Raw genomic sequence first — 20978 nt, 5'->3', positions numbered from 1 at the left:
GATAAAAATTAACATTTTATATAACTCATTTTTTTTATCCTTAAATATTATATTGGTTTGTCAAAAAAAAAAAAAAAAAAAAAAAAAAAAAAAAAAAAAAAAAATAAACAGATATAAATATATAAATAAATAAATAAATATATATATATATATATATATATATATATATATATATGTGTATGTGTGTGTGTATTTTTTTTAATTTATTAAAGAGTTTTTTTTTTTTTTTTATTATTTATTTTTTCTTTTTTTTTTCTTTTTTTTTTTCTTTTGCCTATTTATAGAGAGGCCACAATTTTGTTTTCCATATATATATTTACAGGACATATATCTTTTACATTTATATAATGTATTTTTATATTCTCGACATTTATTTTTTATATGATGAATTATTTGTTTAAGTTTTTCCATATGATTATCCTTTTGGTTATTTTTATTATAATTTCCATCTGATATTTTATTTGGATGATTCTCATTTAATAAATTGTTATTTTCTTGGTTCGATTTGACGTTTTGTAAATTTGAAACATGTATAACACTCATATGGATATTATATTTTTCTATAACATTTTCCAAGTATAAAATATTCTTCAATATATGTTTATAATTATATACACAAGTTAATATATTATCTTCATCATTCAAAAAGTACATATTTCTACTAAGATTTTTCATAATTTCATTATATACAGATTCTGTTATTAAATCATTTTCATAATTATTATACATAAATTTAGAATGTGGTATATTATTCATATTTATGATTTCAACAGAATTATTATTTTGTTTATTATTATTACAAGTATCAATAAAATAATTTTTACATTGCTTTTTATTTTTATTCTGGTTATTATTTATTTTATTATCTTTATATTTTTCATTATTCATCTTTTCTTTTATTACATTTTTATTCATCATTCCTTTTTTCAATATATCATTTGGATATTTCTTCAACACATTTGTTGAATACTTCATGTTTATATTTTTTATACTTTTATATGTCTTATTTTTTATATCCTCTTTATATTCTTTATTATTTAATGAATTCTTATTATTTTCCTCTTTATCATTTTCTTTATTAAATAAATCAATACTTTTACTTTCTTTTTTTTCATCGTTGTTAAAAATATGTTGATGATGTTTTGGATTCTTTTTACTTTCATCTTCATTATTTAAAATATACATTGCGACACTGTCATTTTCTACATTATATACTTCGATAAGTTTCTTTATTATTATATTATTATCATGATACTCAATATGTTCCTCTTCAACAAATTGGTCTTTAATAAATGGATCTTCATCAAATTGATCGTCTTTATATTCCTCTTTATTAAATTCCTCTTTATTAAATTCCTCTTTATTATCTTCCTTTTTATAATTTTCCTTTTTATAATTTTCCTCTTTATAATTTTCCTCTTTATTATCTTCCTCTTTATTATCTTCCTCTTTATTAACTTCCTCTTTATTAACTTCCTCTTTATTATCTTCCTCTTTATTATCTTCCTCTTTATTATCTTCCTCTTTATTATCTTCCTCTTTATAATTTTCCTCTTTATTATCTTCCTCTTTATAATTTTCCTCTTTATTATTTTCCTCTTTATTAGCTTCCTCCTCATCCTCAATAGTGTAGACCTCAAAATTCTCATTCATAATTTTACAAAATTGTTTTTCATAAAAAACGTCCCGAAGATTTTTATTCACATCATTATCATTCCAAGGATTATAATCAAATAAAAATTCTGAATAAAATAAATTTTTCATTTTATTTCCTTCATTTTTATCACAAGGTAAAGATTCTGAAAATAAAGGTTTTTCAATTTTTTTATCATCTGCATAATTTGTTTTTAAAGCAAAATTTTCATCGTTCTGTATAGAGCATATTTTTCTTCTTTTATTCATCATAACATTATTATTAGATATGTCTGTGGCATAATTATAAGGTCTCTTTTTATAATTATATGTATTCTTCATTTTAACATTGTCGTTATAAAACCTTTCTATATTATTACATGTATCTTCCCCATGTTCAGAACCTTGATCACAACTTATTATATCTTGATATATATCATTATTATATTTATTTATCATATAATTATTTATATTATCTAGTTCGCTTTGTATATGTTTGTGTATATGTTTGTGTATTTTTTTTTGTCTTTTCTTTTTTTTTTTTCGTTTATTCCTTTTGAGAGTGTGTTCATTTACCCATATACATTTATTAATTTCTTCTTCAAATTCATTATCATCACTATAAAAATTTACATAATTATCCTTTACATCCACATTTTTATTCAACGGTTTTATTTTTCTATTTTTTAATGTTACAATATTATCATTCTGCACATTTATCCTTTGTGTAAGCATTTTTTCAAGTACATCATCTAATATTAAATTTTCGATAATAATATTTTCTTTAATATGAAATTTTTCATCTAATATATCTAGATAGTTTAAGGAACTTTTAGAATCTATATTTGTTTCAATGGAACAATCCATTTTGTATTTCATACTTCTTGTAACGATTTGTCTAGATGAACAATTTTTATTATTTAATATGGTAACTCTACTATTATGTGTATATTTTTTTCTTTCTTTTTTTTGATTCTCCTTTTCATCATATATAATAGATGTAATACATTTATTCTTGTAAGTAGAATCAGAATTATATTTATTTATGTTATAATTATATTCTTTATTTTTTCGATTTATTTTTTTAATTGATTCTTCTTTATTAAAATTATCATCGCACTTTTTATATTTCGTTGATCTATTATTATTTCTTCTTTTGTTATTACGAAGAGTTTTATAGTTTTGTTTCCTGTCATATGTGTTTGGCTGATTATAATAATTATGGACATCGTTATGGATATTATTATGGACATCGTTATGGATATTATTATGGACATCGTTATGGATATTATTATGGACATCATTATGGATATTATTATGGACATCATTATGGATATTATTATGGACATCATTATGGATATTATTATGGACATCATTATGGATATTATTATGGACATCATTATGGATATTATTATGGACATCATTATGGATATTATTATGGACATCCTTATGGACATCCTTATTATGAACATTGCCATCCTTTTCATCATCATCATACGTATCATTGTAATAATTATAATCATCCTGTGAAACACATTTATTAGAATAATACACATTATCATGATCATAAATAATTTTATTTTTGTATTGTCTTGTTTTATGATTATATTCATTTCTCACAAGGTAACAATCGGATGGTGATTTAAAATTGTTTTGATTATTATTTATTTTATATAATTCATTTAAATCATCATCATCATCATATATTTCCTGTGTAGCACTTAATTTTGTTTTGTCCTTTACAGTATTGAGTTTATTTTTCCCCTTACATTTTATATATTTCCTAATATTTTTTTGTAATTGTTTTCTTTTAATATATAGAGGTCCTTGGCAATTTACATCTGAAGTTTCGTAACTATTAGATGAACATGTTATATGTGTTGTGTTAGATATATTAGATTCTTTATTTGTTGAGAAAATATAAGAATAATTTGTGTTATAATCACAATTTTTTTTCATATTTACAAGTCTATATACATAATAATATTTAACATATGATAATATAATACGTTCCTCAGGAAAGGACATATTATATTTATTAATAAATATATTTTTTATATGATCATAGATAGAAATATCAATGTCAAGTATATTGCCTGAAGTAAATTTTCTTTTTAAAATACCTATTTTTTCAAATATTTCTTTTTTGTTATTTACAACAAAACGTAGAAATATAGTACCACATTCATTATTTGTATTATTATATATAAATAATTGAGCTGTATATTTATATATTTTATTTGTATAAGCTATGTTACGAATTAATAAAGAAATAAAATATGAACATGAATGTATATCTTTAACATATTTTAAATAATTAACAAATTTTTTTAAATTTTTGGAAAAGATAAAAGAATAATCTATAATATCAAAATGAATTTTATTTATATCTATTTCAATATAATCTGCATGTTCAAGAGTTTTATATATCTCTTCATTGAATAATATATAATTATATATTTCTTTAATACGATGACAATAATTTATTTTTAATATTATATTATATTGTTCTACCATACCAAAAAATAAACATTCAAAAGTATTTCTTAATATATCCTTAATATTATTTATCTTATTTCCATAAATTTCATAATGTTCAAAGAAAATATATTCATTAATATCATCATAAATATTATTATCATTTCTCTTTTCTATCATATTATCTTTTTCTTTATTATCATCATAATCATTTAAATATTCATTTCCCATATTATTAAAACTATTTTTATTTTCTTCTTCTATTCTACCAAAGTATAAATCTAATTTCCCCTTATACACATCCTTATCAACAAAAATAAAGGTGACTATACAATCTTTTATAAAAAAATTATTATAATTCATAAGATCCACAAGATCTGTATATAATGATAATATCACTTCATCAAAATCGTTTTGTTTTTCATTAATACCATCTACATCTTTTTTTTGGTCTGCATGCTTCTCTTGTGATCTTCTATATTGCACTTCTTGATTTGGTACATTACAAATTACATTAATTTTATTATTTTTTATATCTTCATTATGTAAGTTAATCATACCTTTAATTTCTTCTTCTTTTTTGGAGGCCTCCAAAAAATGTTCCTCTTTATTCCTTCTACATTTTATCATATCATAATATTTTCTCAGAGATATCTCATAAGAGTATTTTTTCCCCAGCCTTTCCAAAATAACATCATACGATAAGGTCACAATATCATTCATCATATACTTTTATCAAAATGGGATATATAAATATATAAATATATATATATATAAATATAAATATATAAATATATAAATAAATATATATATATATTTATAAAATAATAATATTTCAATATAAAAAAATTAATGAAAGGATAAAATAAAACATAATCAGAAAGATGTACCTTTTTTTTTTTTTTTTTTTTTCCTTATTCAAAAAAAAAAGGAAATTTACACACACATATAATATACATTAAATGGTATATGTACTATATGCGGGAATAAATGTGGGTAAAAAAAAAAAAAAAAAAAAAAAAAAAAAAAAAAAAAAATACATGAATTTATTACATATATATATATATATATATATATTTATTTATTCAAACTTATATTTACATATGTAATATGTTCATGCATGTAAAATTACATGTAGATGTATAATAAAGAAATAAATATAAATATTAATATTGAATTAATTAAAAATTATACAGTAACTATATAGAGAATGCTGTTGAACCCATACATATCGAGATATACCACATCGAAAAAAAAAAAAAAAAAAAAAAAAATATATATATATATATATCATAAAAGATAGTTATGCATACATGTAATTATTATATCTTTATTATTATTATTATTATTATTATTATATTTTTAACCTTCATCAGGTATAAATCGGTTCATCAAATGAAGTATTCATGGGGATTTTTTCCCCAAATAATACATATATATATATATATATATATATATAGAAATGATAATTTTATAATTAGATTATTTTATAGAATGATTTTCCTCTTATAAAAATATACATATAAAAATAATAATATATTTTATATACATTGATTGTTACATAATTATAAAATAAATATATATATAGATAAAATTTATAAAAAGAGTTTAGTTCTTCTTTTCTTTAAATTTAAAACAATGTTATATAGATATATATATATATATATATATATGATATGATAAAAAAAAAAAATATTTTGTTCAAATTTTCTTAAACAATTTATGAATGGAAATTATATCTACTTCTTCTTAAATGTTAAAATAATACGATTCACTTTATTTTTTTTTTTTTTTTTTTTTTTCATCATCTTTTTATTTATTTTATTTTTTTTTTTTCTTTCTTTTTTCTATAAACCTATATTTATATATATTGATTTATATATGTGGATCCTTAGAAGCATATTATTATTTTTGTAGATTAATAAGGAAAAGTTAATATATTTTTTTTATAATAATAAAAAAAAAAAAAAACATATATATATATATATATATATAAATATATATATATTATTTATAATACTCCTAAGTTTTGTTATTTTAATTTTTTTCTTTTCTAAGGAGGAAAAATATGAATATTTCTATAAAAAAATTATTTTATGTTTAAATGTGTTACTAGGTTTTTTTTTCCTTTTATGAATATCATATATGAAGGTGTACGATTTATTATATAAATCATATATAACATGTATTTATATATATGTAAACTTATATCTGTATATATAATAAATCATTTCAACAAATGGATCCTTCTCATAAAGACTATCAGATATAAAAAAAATATAAAAAAAAAAAAAAACAGTAGCAAACATATATTTGCATATTGTTATAGTATTATAACATCACCTTAATTTTCCTTATATCCATTATCCATATTTTATATGATTATATGAAAAATTATGAGACTTTTTTTAATCAAACATATATGCTTTTTTTTTTTTTTTTTTTCCATTTTTTAAAAATAATTTACCACCATAAATATATAATGATAAAATGTGATAATAAAAGGATAATAAGTGAAATCATTTAATTGTAATATTTATATAATAATTTTCAATAATTTTATATTTTTTTTTTCTCTCTCTCTATATATATATATATATATATATATATATTTATTTATGTATATATTATAATTTTATGGAAAAAAAAAAAAAAAAAAAAAAAAAAATGTAATATCGGGGGGTTCAAATTAAAAAAAAAAAAAATATACATCTTATATAAATAAAATTCTCCATTTGGTACTTATAAATTTCAAAATATTTTTATTAAAAATATAATTTATTAAACTTATTATTTCAAAAATTTTAAATAAAAAAATAAAAAAAGAAAAAAAAGAAATTGAATTAAAAATTAAAGCTCATATGCTCATTTGTCCTTATAAGAAAATATTTATATATTTATATATATATATATTATATTTATTATTTTTCTTTTTTACGGAAAGCTATAAAAAATGTATACATATTATTCAAGTGCACACTTTATATTTATGATTTATTATAAAAAAAATAGAAGAAAATTCTTATAAATAAGTATTTTTTGAATTCACGAAGAACGATTTTAGATATATATAATATATGTACATATTTTTTCTTTTAATTTAAAATTTTATTTATTTTTATGGTAATAATTATAATGTATATAAAATAAGAATATAAAATTATAAAATACATATACATATATATAATATATATATATATAAATATTTATGTATAAAATAAATATTTGATAAAATGGTTAAACGTTTTATTAATATTTCTACATCTTTGCCTTTTCTGTTGAAGGTGAGAACAAGCATTATCTTTTAGGAAACATAAAAGACGTTCATTTCATCTAATAAAACAATTAATAAAAAATTTGTTTTTTTATATACTTTATTAAACTTTAATTAAATAAATATGTATACATTAATTTTTATTATAGAATAGGATGTATCATAAGAAAAAGTTTTTCTTTATTCAAGTAATATTTTTAAAATATTTCATGCTATAAAATGGATACATATATATATATATATATATATATATATATATGTATCTATTTATTTATTTAATTATTATTTTTCTTTTTAATTTTTATTCATTTTATATGAAAACATAAAAACACACACCCTGTAACTCGCCTTATACATTTAAAGCATTACTTATTTATATATTTCATTTTTCGTAGGAAAAACATATATGTAATCAACACACACCGTTGCATATATACAACGCCACAAAATACTCCAAGAAATCAATGAATCATAGATTGTTTTATATAAATTGGATGTTTGTTTTTCTATTGCTAGATTTTTGTAATGGACATTTAGATATATAAAAGGAATATATGAATAAGGAAAGTTTTGACAATAACATAAAAAAAAAAAAATATAAAAAAAAAAAAATAAATAAATAAGTGAAGCAAAATATAAAAAAATATATATGAGAATATTTTTATAAATAAATACAATTATTCGTATATTATATTTATATCATATTATGCATTATATTCCCATTATTTTCAAATATATATATATATATATATATATTTTATTTTATTTTATTTTTTTTTTTTTGAGTATGGCCATCATTTGTTTATTGTTATTTCGTTACACTTATATTTTTTTATAATGCTCTCCATGAGCTTTTGTATATCAATGAATTAATATAAAGATTTATTTATTTCGTCTTACTAAAAAATATTAAAAATACTTGAAAGATTTAAAAGATAAATATAAACCACAAGCTGTGAGTGCAACTAACAAAGCACCAATTAAACCATCAGATGATATTAAATCAAAAAGTAAACTCTTTAAAGCTAAAGCATTACTATTTCTTGCATCGATTTTTAATAAGGCATTTAAATAATTCTTAGCTTTTTTATAATCTCTTAATTTTATATGTGCTATAGCTAGCTGATATAAACAATCTATACGATTATAATTTATAAATAATAATTCATGTAATAATGAAGAAGCAAACTTTATATTTTTTAAATCTGAAGAACATATTAACAAACAAGCGTAATCAAATTGAGTCTTGGGCATTACGTGATCTACTGATAGTTCCTGAACGTTCAGAAAAAAATATGAACAAGTAAGGTAATTTACAATAAAACAAAATAAATATATAGACACACATATATATATATATATATATATATATATATATATATATATATATATATATGTATATATATGTATGTATGTATTTTTTTTTTTATTTACTAACATTTTCATAATCATTCTTTAATCTTTGAAGTTCTATTTTAAGTAATTCTGGACTATCCATTTTCTGGTTTTCCTTAGAATTAATTTATAAAAAAAATATTAAAATAAAAATAAAATAAATAAAAAGATGGATGAAAAGAAAAAAAGAACTATACGTAGAAGACAAAGATAAAAGAAAATAATATTCAAAATGTTAGTAACACAATTGATAATTATTTTGTCATTTTTTTAGATTATATGAATTATTGTATAAATTTTAATTATTACAGTTTTTTACTGAATTTTTTAATAACACATAAATATGAATATATATACAAATGTATATATATATATATATATATATATATATATATTATAATATTTAATTGCACATAATATATATAATATTTGTATGCAAAATAAATAATTCAATTGTGTACCTAAAAATAAATTTTTTTTTTTTCTAATACTAAAAAATTTGTCGCTTATTTTTTATATTCATTATTTAAATGAATTGTGAATTACAAAAAATATATATTTTGTAAATATTAAATTTTTTTTTTCAAGTTTACAATAATATAAAATATATATATATTATATATATATTTATATAATATATATTTTTATATGCACATATGCAGTGGTAAAATAAAATTTTATGTACAAATTAACAAAAAAATAATAAATTAAAAAAAAAAGAAATATATATATATATATGTATTATTTTCAAATGTTAATGTATTACTTTTTTTTGTGGCATATACGGTTCACGCGTTGTTCAACTTAAAACATACCGATCTCATATACCATGCATTTTCATCAATACATAATATGCTGAAATGAAAAAGAAAAAAAAAAAAAAAAAAAAAAAAAAATGATATAAAGAAAAAAGGAGAAATATATAAATATATATATATATATATATATATATATCACTATTCCTAAAGAACAAAATTTGTATTTTTTAAATAAATATTACTTATTTTCAATGGTGCAAGAATTCTCGTATATGATAGATACATTTTTCTTCTTATTTTCAAATACACATTTGACGATATTCAAAAATTTGTGATAGTCAACGGCTGACAGTTCTACTGTTATAAATAGCAAGCCTAAAAAAAAAAAAATAAAATAAATAAATAAATATAAATATAAATATATATATATATATATATATATATTTATTTATTTATTTATGTACATGTTTAGAGAGTTACCATTTTTTTGTAAGATATCTGCCATGTAATTTAAAAAGCTGTATATTCCTTTGAAGGTCACAATGTGCCTTTTTCCATAAACACTTATATAAGAGTTTTTTCGGTAGACAATATTACTTTTTATGTTATATATAATTAAATCAAACCTAAAAATATATAAATAAATAAATAAATATATATATATATATATATATAAACGTTTCATTGTTAACAGTATATACATTGGCGATGGGAGTGCTTACTTTAAATTGTTTAGGTACATGTTGTTTAGTTCTTCCAAAATGTCTAAATGAAAAAAGATATTAATATATATATATATATATATATATATATATATATATATTTATTTATTTATTTATTTATTATTATTTTCATTTTTTTTTTTTTTTTTTTTGGATTGTACCTTCCCTATGTAGAGATGTTATATTATCACATTTATTGAGCTCAATATTTTTGTTGATGTAGTTTGTGTTTTTGACAGAGTCACTTAAAATAATAGATATGTTGTCACTATAATTTGCAGTGTTAATATTTTTTTTTTTTTTTTGAAAAGAAGTGTTAATAATATATTCTCCAACATTTCCATGAACATTTAAGATATTGGATTCATGAAAAATGTTTTGTAAGAATTGTCTATCTTGTTTATTTTCTATATGAAATATATCATATGATATGTTCGTTATATTATTATAAAAAGTATAACCATTTTCATCATAATTTAATTCAAGATCTGTTCCTTTTATTTGTTCTAAAATATATTCTTTGCCCATTTGAGCTCTTTTTTCTTTTTTACTTATAATTTTTTTACAAAATATATTTTTAGGTGAGAATATAGTTTCTAATTCTTTTTCAAATATATAACTATATTTTTGTATACTTAAATTATCATATCTTATATATAAATGTTTATCAAATATATATACAACAAGTCCAGGTAATGAATCATGGACTGAATTTACAACTTTACAAAAAAGCTTTAAATTTTTTCTAATATGAAATGAATATATATATTCATATAATTTTATATTATATAAAAAATGAAATCTCCTTTTAATACTTTCATATAATTTTTTAATAAAAAATTGATCATTTATATTTTTTGATATATCTCTATCTATTATATTAATAACAATGTTACTTTTTCGATTTAATAAGCCTATACCTATGTGTAATTTATTATAAAAATAAACGTTTACAATTTCTCCTGCTTCATACTTACTTAATTCACTAATATTATAAACTTCAAAGTCGTATATATATTTGTGTTTTCTTTTAAGTAGTATATTATATCTATCTTGTGATAAAAATTGTAGATCTCTTTTTTTGTTCACCCCACTATTATAATTCCTACCATTCCTATTATTATCATTATTATCATTATTATTATTATCATCATCATGTGTATTATTCCTTTTTATTTTTTCATTATTTTTACAATTTTGTATATTACAATTCACATATGTCTCATTCTCATCATTTACATATGCATGTCGTTCATTAATTAAATTTTCTTTATTCACAATATCATCTTTATTATTATTCTTAACTATTTGCTCTTTATCTTCTTCATGCGTACTAGAAATTTTGTCCGTTTGGTTATACTTTTTATCCTCATATATATTTTCATAAATCTCGTGCGCCGTTTCCTTTTTTAAATTTTGTACATGATCAAGAATAATTTGGCTTTCATCATAATTATTATCAGAGTTTTTATCAGTGATTATATCTGTTATTAATGGTTTTAAAAATACATTAACTCTATTTTCGTAAACATTGTTAAAGCTTATTTTTTTATTACCTATAAGTCTCATCTCTTGTAAATCTAAAAAACTTGGTAAGTCATTATCATTACAAGTAGTTTTATTTATTTTTAAGCATTCAGAATTTGAGGAAAATGTACATTTGGTAAAATTATATGGTATTGTTTTTTGATACCTTTTTTTTTTATTATAATTACACTTTCTCTTTAAATGGTCGCCATAAAACCTGGGGATTATTTTATGTACGGACTTAACCATCATACAAGAAACGCATGAAAATAGGTAAGTATATTATGGGTATAATATTTATATATAAGTATATTTCTTCATCTATATTATATAAATAAATATATAAATATAAATAAATATATATATATATATATATATATATTTGTTTTTTTTTTATTTTCTTCCCCTTGACGTAATAGTGTAATATAATGTATTAGGCAATTTCTTTAAACAGTAAGGTGGGAAAAAAAAAAATATATATATATAAATATATATATATTATATATATATTTATGTGTACCCTTATTTATTTCATTTTACAAAAAATCAAAATATTTAAAAACTGTAGAACTTGAAAGTTTATATTTAATGCAACATGTTTTTCCTTTTTGTTTTTATTTTTAATAGAAAAAGAAATAAAAATAAAATGTATTTTTTTTATTAATATGTAAAAATAAAAATGTTCATATATATGTTATTCAAAATGGAACATTTTATTTCTACCGAAAAAAAAATAAAAATAAATAAATGAATGAATATAAATATATATATATATATATATATATATACAACACACATGTAATATATAAATAAATATATAATTAAATAAATATATATATATATATATATATATATATTCCAGTTTCACAAAAAAAGAAGAAATCAATTTGTTACGAGGAGTAACATTTTTTTGTTATACTTTTGTAAGAGCTTAATATTTTTGTTGGCTTCTTTTAATTGTACTTTTGTTTTACAGTATTCATAAAAAATAAGTGATGGATTTGTTGTGTATGCTTTTTTAATAAATGTGGAGATTGTGATTTTATGTTTTAATGCGGTGTTTAGATTTTGTTTTCCCGTTAGTATACTCCATATTTTATTTATGACATGTTTTTTAATATTTATATGTAATTGTTTAAAAACAAAAATAAAATCATCAATTCCTATTTCTTTTTTTTCATTATTACATTTAAATATATCGAAAACCATAAGTTTTAAGTATGTATCGATTGAATAATCATAAGAATTATGATCACTTTCATAAAAAAGTGTATTCATTTTATTTAAAGAAGAAAATTTGTTTAAGTATTTTGAACTCTTTTTGTTTTCTGCATTTTTCTCTTCATGTAATTTATTATCAAAACTAAGATTATTATTAACATCTTTATTATTAATATTATTATATGAGTTGTTTATATTATTATTATTATTATGTAAAACCTTCTGGTTATTATCTATATCTTTGTCCATATTATATTTTTCATTTTCTGAATCGATATGATCAAGGGGACACATTTTCTTTTTTGTTGTACAATCTTTAATATTCATGGTACTCCACATATTTTTTGTCAACCGTTTGTTATTTATATTATAATTACATGATTTGGATAATTTGTTTTTTTCTTTTATTTCTTTATATTTATTATTTTGATAATATTTTTTAAAGAAAAAATTTAATTCCATTTTTTGCCACATATGAAATAATACACTCATATATTTATTATCTATATCTAACAAGGGATAATTTATTATATAGTTTATATTATGATTAAAAGGATTATTATTTTTAAAAGTTGTAAAATTAGTATTCGATGTGGATGTATTATATGATAAGGATCTGAGTTCTGTAATATTATTATTATAACTATTTATATTATTATAACTATTTATATTATTATAACTATTTATATTATTATGACTCTTTATATTATTATGACTATTTATATTATTATGACTATTTATATTATTATGACTATTTATATTATTATGACTATTTATAATATTATTACTATTTATATTATTATTACTTTTATTTTTATTGCTATGCTGTAAATCTATTAATGGTGATGTATGCACACATTTATTTATATAATTTTCCTCTATATTTAAATTGTCAAAGAAGAAAATATTTTCACAAGTGGTTGTATTTAAGTAATGAATATTATTATTTGATGATATATTTAATATTATTTTATTTAATATGAATAAAAATTGTTCATAGTAATATTCATAATTTATACCTATATTTTGTTTAAATAACATACTTAAATGTTGATGTATTATATCAATATTTATATTATAATTTTTTTTAAAAAATATATTCTTATACAAATAATTCTTTAAACTTTTTTCTTCAAATGTATTTAAAAATTCATTACTATTTATAAGAAAATTACCCAATTTCATATGTTCATAAATTATTTTTAAAACATATTTAGCGTAATTTCTTTTTTCATCAAATAACCACATTTTATTATCATTATTTAATATTGTTTTCTTATCTTCATATGTACAGATAATATTGGGTATCATATGTGCATTATAATTATATTCTAATATTTTCACCATGAGACTGTATAACATCTCTCTATCGTTTTCCTTTATGTCCCTTTCGTCCTTTTTGTTTATATCATTATATTTTTCTTTTTTCTTTTTTTTATCCTTATAATTAGATACACTTCTTTCTCTTTCATTACTTGTATAATATTCATCCCAGTAGCTGTCATAATATTTATTTATTACACTACATATATGTGATGTATGAGAATAGGTCACACGTTTATTATTATTTATATGTTTATTATCATCCGTGTGTATGTTTTTTACTATGTCTACATCCTTGTCTTCATTATTATTTTGTACCTTCTTTTCATCATCCTTAGACATAGTAGGTATTGCACAATAGGATACCCCATCGAACGTGTTAACATTAAATACGGAATATATGTCGTGAAATTTAAAAAAGGAAAATATTATAAATCGTATAATTTTTTTCATATAATAAATTTCTACAAACATTTTATATATTTTATCTAAATCTTTTTGTGCTTGTATAATATTCAACATTTTATCTACTGACTTTTTAAAAATATCAAATAAATGAACGTAAACATTTAAAAAGGATGTATTCTCTTCATTATTATAAAAATTATTTATATCATGTAATACATGCTTAATATATAATAAACTATCGGTGCAGGAATTTATATCATTTTTCCTTAAAGAACAATTAACTTCATTAATACTTTTGCACATATGACATAATATTAAGAAAAGATCACTACAAAAGGATACTTCAAAAAAGGTTAATACATCTTCTATATGTTCATCATATTGTTTGTTTATAATATTGTTTGTTACATTATCTGTTTTGTTTTTTATTTTCATATCTGTAAATAGTATATTTTTATTTATAATATCGCCACTGTGATGGTATTCCTCACCATGGTTATTTATATTATCATTATTTATATTATCATTATTTATATTATCATTATATATATTATCATTATATATATTATCATTATTTATATTATCATTATATATATTATCATTATTTATATTATCATTATATATATTATCATTATTTATATTATCATTATTTATATTATCATTATATATATCATCATTATTTATATTATCATTATTTATATTATCATTATTTATATTATCATTATATATATCATCACCATTTACATAACTTTCAATATTCTTTACGTTTCCATTTTCATTTTTCATATTAATAAATTCTTGCTCCTTAAATATTTGTTGATCATCCACAATTATATTAGTATTAGTTTTATTTATTTGATTATTATATTTTTTAAATTCATTAGTGTCCTTACATAATGTTGATGATGTATGCACATTTATATTATCCTTTGTAGAGACCTTATAAAGAAGAGTATTTTTTAAATGATGAATATCGAGATATATAGTACTTTTCGTTATATATTCATTTATATAGGAAATATTTGTATGTATAAACATAATATCTGTAGATATAATATTTAAATATATTAAAATATTCGAAATTTTTATATTGTTATCATTTTTTTGTTCTTTCATATTAAATATTTCTTCATTTATAATATCAATATTTTTGGTTATATTATATGTTTTGTTTAATATTTCTATATATATAGATGAACCTTTTCGATTACATATCTTATTTTTATTATCATTATCTTCTTTATTATGATCTCGAATATGTAAAACATTATTTATTTCATTTAACTTATCATATAACTCTTGGTTTGATCTTTCTAATTCTATACACAAATTTTTATAATGAGCCATTTCTTTTATTTGTTTATTTCCTTCTTTATTAGTTTCATGTAATGCTACATTGTTTTTCTCATACTCTATAACTAAAAGTTCTAAAAATATATATTCTTTTAACAAATCTTTATATTGTATTTTTAATTTATCAATACTTAAATGATTTATATCTTGTAATATTTTTTCATAATGTCTCCATAAAAAATTACAGTTTAAATCATTTTTAAATTCATCTTTATTATTATGATCATTATAAGTATTCGTAATATTATTTTTTTTGTTATAATTCTTTTTATTCGTATGATCATTTTCTTGTATGCTTATGAACCTATCATTTTTCTCTTCTATAAATATATTCCAGCTATCATTAAACGTGTTTGAATTTTTATCATGATGATCAAAAACATTTTTTAATATATTTTTATCAACATTTAAATATAAATATTCATTCATATTATCATTATAATATCCTTGTGTACTATTTTTGTTCTTTTTCATTTCGATGTCTTTATTATGATTCATAAATATAGATGACTTATTTATATCTTCTTTTTCTAATAATTCCAGATTCTTTGATTTTAATAAATTATTTTCTTCTTTTATTTTCTTCATTTCAATTTCTAAAATATGTATATTATTTACATACATATCTATATCCTTTTTTAATAAAATTTTATTTTCTTTAATTTCTTTCATCTCCTCTTCTTTTTTAATAAGAATATTTTTCATATTATTTATTTCTTCATTTATTACATTCTCATCATATTTATTTAATAGTTCATTATATTCTTTTTTAATTATATCTAATTCGTTTTTCAATGTTTCCTTTTCTTTTCTTTCTTCATTTATTATATTATCATCATATTTATTTAATAGTTCATCATATTCTTTTTTAATTATATCTAATTCGTTTTTCAAAATTTCCTTTTCTTTTCTTTCTTCGTTTATTATATTCTCATCATATTTATTTAATAGTTCATTATATTCTTTTTTAATTATATCTAATTCGTTTTTCAAAATTTCCTTTTCTTTTCTTTCTTCATTTATTATATTCTCATCATATTTATTTAATAGTTCATTATATTCTTTTTTAATTATATCTAATTCGTTTTTTAATGTTTCCTTTTCTTTTCTTTCTTCATGTCTTTTATTTTTTTCATATAATATATTTTCCTCCTTATATATTAGAATATCGTTTGTGTTATTTATGTCTACTTCTAACTTTTTTTTTTCCTCTTCTAATTTTTTTATTTTATCAATATTATCATTTTTTTCAATCATATAATTTGATTTATCTATTTTTAGCACATCTACATTATTTTTTAAATATTCTATTTCTTGTTTATCACTTTCTTTTTCTTTTATAAGTTGATCTCTTTCTTGTATGACGTGTTCATGATATTTTTTTAATTCTTCATTTTTCTCTTCTAATGAGTTCTTTAGTTTGTTTAATATATTGTATTTATTTTGTAGATCATCATATTTCTTTGTTACATTTTGAAGACCCGTTAGGTTATTACAACATTGATTTTGTAGTTCGTTACATTTATTTGTTAATATGTCATTTTGTTTTTGTATCTTATCTTTTTCGTCTTTTAAAATATCGAATTTGTTTTGTATAACACCATTTTGTTCTTTTAAAATATCGTATTTGTTTTGTATAACACCATTTTGTTGTTTTAATATATCGTATTTGTTTTGTATATTATCTCTTTCTTCTTTTAAAACCTTTATAGAACGACTTATATACTGTAAAGTAGTAAACTTATTAGACATCTCATCTTCAATAAATGTTTCATCGTTTTTTATATTTTCTTGAATATCGTCACATTTTTTTGTATTCACCATGGAGATATCTTCTTCTTCTTCTTTAAATTCTTGGGGTTTTATATTATACACGTTTTCGTTAATGTCTTGATTATTTCCCATATGAACATTCGACAAGACAACATTATCAGAAATATTATTATGGTCACAAGGAATATTATGATCATCTTCATTATTATTATTATTATTATATATTTTATTATTATTATCTCTTTCGTTATTTTTTAGTGTACATAAAATATTTTGCAAGAGCTGTTCTATTTTAGTTCCTTCTTTTTTAACACAATTATCCAAAGATAATTTATTTTGTTTATTCATATCTTCACATAATGTAGAATTACTATTAGATATACAAATTTCGTTTTCATTTTCTACATGTTCATATGTAAGTTTAAATTCTTTCGTTGATGAATTTGGAGTAATATTAATATTTTGTTCAGAACTTTTATTTTTTAATAAATTATTATTATTATTATTATTATTATTATAATCTAAATTTGTATCTTTGTCTTTCTTTAGAATTTTCTCATTTTCTTTTTTTTTTTTTTTTTTTACTTTACATAAATTTTTTTCTTTATTTTTCAAATAAACATTTTCAAAGGACACATGTCTTACATCTTCTAACAAATCATTATATAAAATATTTTGATCATTGTAATAATTTTTATGTTTTAAATCGTACATATTATTCATTGAATTACTCATACGATTTTTTATTATGTTCTTATTTCCTGTTTCATGTAAATAATCATAATAAATTTCTTTTCTTTGTGTGGGATCGTTTGATAAATTAACATTATGATGATTAACAGGATGATCATCATTTTGTTTATTATTATTATTATCATCATTATGATGATTATCAGGATGATCATCATTTTGTTTATTATTATTATTATCATCATTATGACGATCATCTTGTTGATCATCATTTTTATTATTATTATCATCATTATGATGATCATCTTGTTGATCATCATTTTTTTTATTATCCACCTTGTGCAGTATCTCATATTCTTCCTCTTCATGTTTAGATTTATCTTTAATCTCGTCTTTTATAGTGTTTGTTTCATCGATCTCGCCATTTTGATTATGTTTTATATTATTAAAACTTTTTTTTGAATAATTATTTTTGTGCATTATTTCATATTTAGGAATTATAATATTTGTGAAATTTTTTGTTTCATCACATATATAATTTTCTTTATTTATTTTACATTTTTCATTACTATTACTTTTTTTTTTATTATTTATTTGTATATCTCCGTCTGAAAAGTTTATATATATTTTTTTATTTTTATTTTTATTTCTTCTTTTATTTTTATCTTCATTATTGTTGTTATTATTGTTTATATTGTTCGTCTTCATATCCTTCTTCTTTTCTTTTATACTATTCTTTTTTTTAATAATTTTATCAAGTTCATTTGAGAAATAGTCTACATAATAATCGTCATTAATGTGTTTATTCAAAAGATGAATTTTGTTTTTTCCCTTCATATAATTTTTGGTATTACATTCTGATGTATTACTATATATAGACGATGAAGAATATAAATATTTAATATTAAAGTCGTTATCCTTTTGTATAATTTCATTCGAGCATTTATCATAGTTACATGGTGTTTTTATATTATCTGTATTTTTATAAGTATTTTCCTGCGATGAAAAATTTTGAATGTTATTACTTTGGGTATGTTTATGATCATCATTATTAACATGAACACTATTTATTGTATCATTATTATTATCATAATTATTAACATGAACACCATTTATTGTATCATTATTATTATCATCATTATTAACATGAACACTATTTATTGTATCATTATTATTATCATCATTATTAACATGAACACTATTTATTGTATCATTATTATTATCATCATTATTAACATGAACACCATTTATTGTATCATTATTTTCATCAAAAATAATAGTATTGTCTTTTTTTTCTTCCAAAAATTTATAATCCTGCTCATTCCTTTTTTCCTTCTCTTCATTTAAAGAGATATTTATTTTCCCCTCCTCTACATTTACATTATAATCATTTTTCTTATTTATTCTTGTATATATATTATGAACATTGTTTAAATCTATATCTTTTGAATTATCTAACGTATAACTAAAATTATTTAACAAACTTATACTTTCATAAGACATTTTCAAATCATCCATACTATCTACATGTATTATTGAACTATCATCATCATCATCATCATAATTATAATTATAATTATAATTATATCCTTTTCCAGAATTCAAAGAATAATCAAGAATATTATTTTTTCCTGACATGTTCAAAAATTCATTATCCACATAATTATTATCTGTACATTTTTTACCTTTATGACTAGGCATTATATCGCTATGATCATACTTATTATCACAAAGAATATTATTATTTTTATTTATACTAGTATTATTTTTTTTATTAATATTTACATATAAATCATCGTAAGATGAAGATAAGATATTTTTACTTTTTTTAATTCCATAGAATACTGGAATTGTATTTGAATATGTATCATTATATGTTTCGTTATGAATATAATTATTATCATATTTATTTTTATCAACATAATTATGTAAATTTTCTTTTTTTTTTATTTTCTTTTTTTTTTGTTTTTCTTCATGTATATCCTTTAAAATTTTAGAGGCTAAGTAAAGGCCTCTTCTAATATTATTTTTTGTGTGCTTCTTTTTTTCGAGATCTGATGCGTATTTTTGAGACTTGTGCGCATATGATTCTTTAACGTTATATGAAAGGACATTACTTTTTTCACCATCATAATAATCATAATAATCATACGAATAGTTTATATTGTTTGTACTATTCATATTTTTGATATTTTTCATATTGTATGTATTAATTTCTTCCATTTTTATTTCCTTACTCATATTTTCATCATTCTCGCAATATTCTGATAGGTTCCATTTTTTATTTGTTTTATGATTTATACTATAATACCTTTTCATATTATTTACTACCTTATCAAACTCTTTTACTCCTTCAAATTTATTAATACTATTCATTTTTTTTTGGACAATGTCTATGTTTCTTTTATGTTCATGTATTTTCTC

General features: G+C 18.9%; 5 protein-coding genes across 5 annotated transcripts in view; 1 reads left to right on the top strand and 4 right to left on the bottom strand.

The window, feature by feature from the left end:
• Positions 1 to 231: 231 nt before the first annotated feature.
• On the bottom strand, positions 232 to 4833 carry PF3D7_1325800 (conserved Plasmodium protein, unknown function; the record flags this gene model as incomplete). Its single annotated transcript, XM_001349960.1, has 1 exon — positions 232 to 4833. One exon carries the CDS (start codon positions 4831 to 4833, stop codon positions 232 to 234), a length of 4602 nt encoding a protein of 1533 aa, XP_001349996.1.
• Positions 4834 to 7343: 2510 nt separating this feature from the next.
• PF3D7_1325700 (conserved Plasmodium protein, unknown function) lies at positions 7344 to 7929 on the top strand (the record flags this gene model as incomplete). The annotated part of the gene is made up of 3 exons (XM_002808986.1): positions 7344 to 7394; positions 7534 to 7572; positions 7780 to 7929. The coding sequence occupies 3 exons, from the start codon at positions 7344 to 7346 to the stop codon at positions 7927 to 7929; spliced, it is 240 nt and encodes a 79-aa protein (XP_002809032.1).
• Positions 7930 to 8293: 364 nt separating this feature from the next.
• PF3D7_1325600 (mitochondrial fission 1 protein, putative) lies at positions 8294 to 8882 on the bottom strand (the record flags this gene model as incomplete). Its single annotated transcript, XM_001349959.1, has 2 exons — positions 8294 to 8659; positions 8823 to 8882. 2 exons carry the CDS (start codon positions 8880 to 8882, stop codon positions 8294 to 8296), a joined length of 426 nt encoding a protein of 141 aa, XP_001349995.1.
• Positions 8883 to 9567: 685 nt separating this feature from the next.
• On the bottom strand, positions 9568 to 12035 carry PF3D7_1325500 (conserved Plasmodium protein, unknown function; the record flags this gene model as incomplete). Its single annotated transcript, XM_001349958.1, has 5 exons — positions 9568 to 9634; positions 9780 to 9912; positions 10018 to 10163; positions 10260 to 10302; positions 10421 to 12035. 5 exons carry the CDS (start codon positions 12033 to 12035, stop codon positions 9568 to 9570), a joined length of 2004 nt encoding a protein of 667 aa, XP_001349994.1.
• A 633-nt stretch (positions 12036 to 12668) lies between these two features.
• The window catches only part of PF3D7_1325400 (conserved Plasmodium protein, unknown function), a gene marked incomplete at both ends in the record, with an annotated part of 10560 nt that continues 2250 nt past the window's right edge, over positions 12669 to 20978 (bottom strand). The window contains one exon of the mRNA XM_001349957.1: positions 12669 to 20978. This exon is cut by the window's right edge and continues 2250 nt beyond it. Coding sequence (XP_001349993.1) covers positions 12669 to 20978 — 8310 coding nt within the window.

The sequence above is a fragment of the Plasmodium falciparum genome (genome assembly GCF_000002765.6).
Source record: "Plasmodium falciparum 3D7 genome assembly, chromosome: 13".
Lineage (NCBI taxonomy): Eukaryota > Apicomplexa > Aconoidasida > Haemosporida > Plasmodiidae > Plasmodium > Plasmodium falciparum.
Note: the sequence above shows the minus strand (reverse complement) of the source record. Positions and strands in the feature narration are given on the sequence as shown.